This window comes from Myotis brandtii, unplaced genomic scaffold, assembly GCF_000412655.1.
Source record: "Myotis brandtii unplaced genomic scaffold, ASM41265v1 scaffold50, whole genome shotgun sequence".
NCBI classification, from domain to species: Eukaryota; Metazoa; Chordata; class Mammalia; order Chiroptera; family Vespertilionidae; genus Myotis; species Myotis brandtii.
This window is the reverse complement of record NW_005369061.1, coordinates 1,776,809-1,780,271: the sequence shown is the minus strand read 5'-3', so window position 1 is coordinate 1,780,271 and position 3,463 is coordinate 1,776,809. Positions and strand designations below refer to the sequence as shown.

The 3,463-nt window shown below is 55.8% G+C and overlaps 1 protein-coding gene across 1 annotated transcript in view; it reads right to left on the bottom strand.

Moving 5' to 3' along the window:
* The window catches only part of VTN (vitronectin), a 3,218-nt gene extending 890 nt beyond the window's left edge, over positions 1-2,328 (bottom strand). Inside the window, exons 1-6 of the mRNA XM_005876904.2 lie at positions 2,154-2,328; positions 1,941-2,060; positions 1,527-1,865; positions 1,108-1,247; positions 690-846; positions 372-524 (exon numbers count right to left, since the gene is read on the bottom strand). Of these exons, the coding sequence (XP_005876966.1) occupies positions 372-524; positions 690-846; positions 1,108-1,247; positions 1,527-1,865; positions 1,941-2,060; positions 2,154-2,217 (973 nt within the window). The 5' untranslated portion in view covers positions 2,218-2,328. The remainder of the gene's footprint in view (positions 1-371; positions 525-689; positions 847-1,107; positions 1,248-1,526; positions 1,866-1,940; positions 2,061-2,153) is intronic.
* Between the last annotated feature and the right edge of the window lie 1,135 nt (positions 2,329-3,463).

Below are 3,463 nucleotides of genomic sequence, written 5' to 3'. Positions count from 1 at the left end.
ACAGGTAGTTCATCAGGTGCCCAAGGACACAGCAAGCTAGCGGCAGAGGCCAGCACCCTGGCTTTCTGACTCTGTTTAATGCCCTTTCCCCTGGCCTCCCTCCACCATGTCCCTCCCCATTTACCTCAGCCACAGCCCCTCCTTTTGCTGGCTGTGCCCTTGGGCATGCTAGGCAAAGTCCAAGGTGTGGGGTCCAGGTGGAGGCAAGCCTTCCCCCCAAAGGTCAAAACAGATGCAAAGTCTGGCCTGAGCAAACAGCTTTTGATGGATAGCTCTACAATCACTTCCCCCTCTGGCCAGCCCAGCCCTCCCTCTGTCTCCGGGATCCCAGCCCTCTTGAAGGGGAAACAAGACCTGCCCTCCCTCCATACCAGAGGGTCTGTTCCAGAAAAGAAGCTCAAAGATATCCTCCCAGCCGGACCGCTGCATCATGGCAAAATGTTCAAACACGGTTGACAGGGAGCTATCTTCACACTCCTCCCGACTGGGCTGCTGCTGGAACTCGTACTCCCAGTACTGTTGCCCTGGGGAGGGGTGGGTGTGAGCAAGGCTGGAAAGCCCAGAGGCTGTTAGGAGCTCCAGGCCGGGGCAGGGTGGAGGGAGGATGGACATAGGCATCATCTAGGCCAGTCCCCCCAAACTGAGACTGCTCCACTGCCTGCTCATTCTCCCCTCTACCCCCTGAGTACCCTTGAAGAAGTAGACCCGCTCCCGTCCATTGTAGTTGTGAGCGGGGAGGGCGAAGGCTGCATCCACATTGTCTGGAACGCCCGTGAAGCCTTCAGAGATGCTGCGGGGGTAATCGGGGTCCAGGACACCATCCTCGAAGCGCCAGTACTGACTTCCCTAAGGGGGTAGGGAAGGAGGAGGGAGGTGAGGAGGTGGCTGGCTGGGCACGGAGGCAGAATCCCCCATCCAAGGCAGCAGTCTCAGTTCTAGAGTTGTCACCCAGGACCTGGAACCTTGGGCTTCCTTGACCTCCCAGAGCTTCAGCCAGACACCAAAGGCTGGGCTTCAGCCTTCTTGCCCACCCTGGTCGTCGGCACAACAGCTCTCAACTCCTGCCTGGATACCCTTGACCCTGACCCACAGCCCCGGGCTTGGCACCTTGAAGAGGTAGGTCTTCCCCTGACAGTTGATGCGGGTGAAGGCAGCATCAATGGGGCCCTCGATACCCCAGACATCTTGGATGAGCTTGGGGTACCCAGGCCTCACTGCATGTTCATCCAGCTCATAGCAGTACTTCCCTAGAGTGGAGGAGGCTGTGTGAGGGAGGGAATGTTCCTGGGGCAGACCCCCGCCCCAGAGACCTGCCCCTGGAGTCACCTCGGAAGGCAAAGAGGGAACCATTCTTGAGGTCAGTGAAGGCATCAAAGGGCTTCCCACTGCACAGCTCCTCTGCTGAGGATTCGAAGATTTCTTGATGGGTGCTCTCAGGCCTTAGGGTCTCCACGTCAGGCCGCTGTGTGAGGGAGGGAATGTTCCTGGGGCAGACCCCCGCCCCAGAGACCTGCCCCTGGAGTCACCTCGGAAGGCAAAGAGGGAACCATTCTTGAGGTCAGTGAAGGCATCAAAGGGCTTCCCACTGCACAGCTCCTCTGCTGAGGATTCGAAGATTTCTTGATGGGTGCTCTCAGGCCTTCGGGTCTCCATGTCAGGCCCTGGGGTCTCCTGTTCTGGTCCTGGGACCTCTTCCTCAGGATTCAGAACAAGTCCCTGCTCAGGAATGCTTTCAGCGGGCTGTGGGTTACTGTTAATGAGGGTGCTCTCTGTCTGTGTGTGGACACTGGGATTTTCTGTCTCCGAATCGAAGCCATCAACCCCGTACTCATCTTCTGCCATAGTGAACACATCCCCGCGAGTCACTGCAGGCAGAGTGGGTGGTGTGAGTCTCCAGCTGCAGAGGGGACCCCAGACCCACCCAGCCATTCTGAACGCACCTTGGGGCTTGCACTCAGCCACGAAGTCGTAACAGCAGCTCTGGTAGTAAGAGCAGAGCTCATCACACTGACACTTCTTTTCCGGGTTGAAGCCCTCGGTGCAGCGATCCTTGCATGACTCTGTGGGGAGGGAGTTTCAGTTGGCACAGCCAAGACCGGCCCACTCTTGCCCACCCTACATTAGCCCAACTGGCCACCAACACCCTCCTGCACCTTGGTCAGCCAGAACAGCCCAGGCCAGCAGGGCCAGCATTAGAAGGGGCCTAAGGGGTGCCATGGCAGGGCCTCTAGCCGTGAGCCTGGCTTACTGGGTTCTGTGCTCTCTGCTCTGATGCCTGAGAAAGGGAGGGAGAGGTGGGAGAGAAAGGGAGGGAACGTGAGAAGAGGAGCTGCCTTTCCTGCTGCTCTATTTGTTCAACCTCTGGCCCAGCCCCCAGTGCCTTGACCCTGAGAGGTTGCTGTTGCACAGGGTCACATTCCTGACACTCTGGGCCTGGGAGAGCTGCAAACAGGATCCTTGCCAAGCTTGGGGTTATTTCAGGAGGGAAATAGTACAGTGTGTCTGGAAGGCAGAAAGAAGGCCTACCCCACCACTTACTGGCCGTGTGACCCTGGGCAATCTGCTTTACCTGCCTTAGTTCTCTTTTTGGTAAAATGAGACTAATCATACTTGGGAGATTATATGAGTTAAGCAGACAAAATGCCCAATGCCTAGAGTAGCCCCGACTTCAATCTCCATACATGGTATTGATCTATGATCTGTTTGATCAGGCACACCCACTCATTGTGTATTTAGGGCAGTGAAGTGGGGAGGGGAGGAGGAATGCTGGTAAGCACCCTGGGGAAATCTTTTTATCAGGAAAGAACAAAGTTTCATTTCTGGGTTCATCCCTTGGGTGCATTGATTTTCCCAAGCTGGTCTTCACAACACAGGAAATTGAGTGACTATTAACCCTTTGGACTGCATTTGATTCCTGAGTCTTCCACTAATTTACTGCTCCTGAGCAGGCCACTGCCTGTCCCCACCCTCAAGAGTGATCTGGTTCCCCCCCATTTCCTCCCACTTTAAGACTCTCGTGAGAAGTAGGATCCCTCTACCCACAAAATGCCCCCGAGCACAGAATGCCCGATTCTGTGCCTACTTCCAGGGGTCCACAGAACTCCTGAAGTCCCCCCGCCACCTGCGGGAAGTGATCCTGAGAGTTTCCAGCTGATTTTTTTTCTGTTCTCTGATCAGAGGGGAGTGTGACTTGGGGCAATCTCTTTTCCTTAGGCCTAAGTCGGTGCGCCTATTAAATGGGAACACTAATTCCTCCCTCAGAGGCAGGTTGTAAGGCTAAATTGAGAAACAGGCATAAACCGCCTCTAGAGTTGTACAGAATCGTTATTACGATCGCTTTAACTACTAGTAGGGGAGGGGACACACAAGGGTGCTGCTTGCCCTCACATGGCCAGTGTCACGGTTAAAACCGAGGCAGTCTTCTCGCTCTCCACCCGCTGCCCCTGCACCCGGCGGAGGGGTG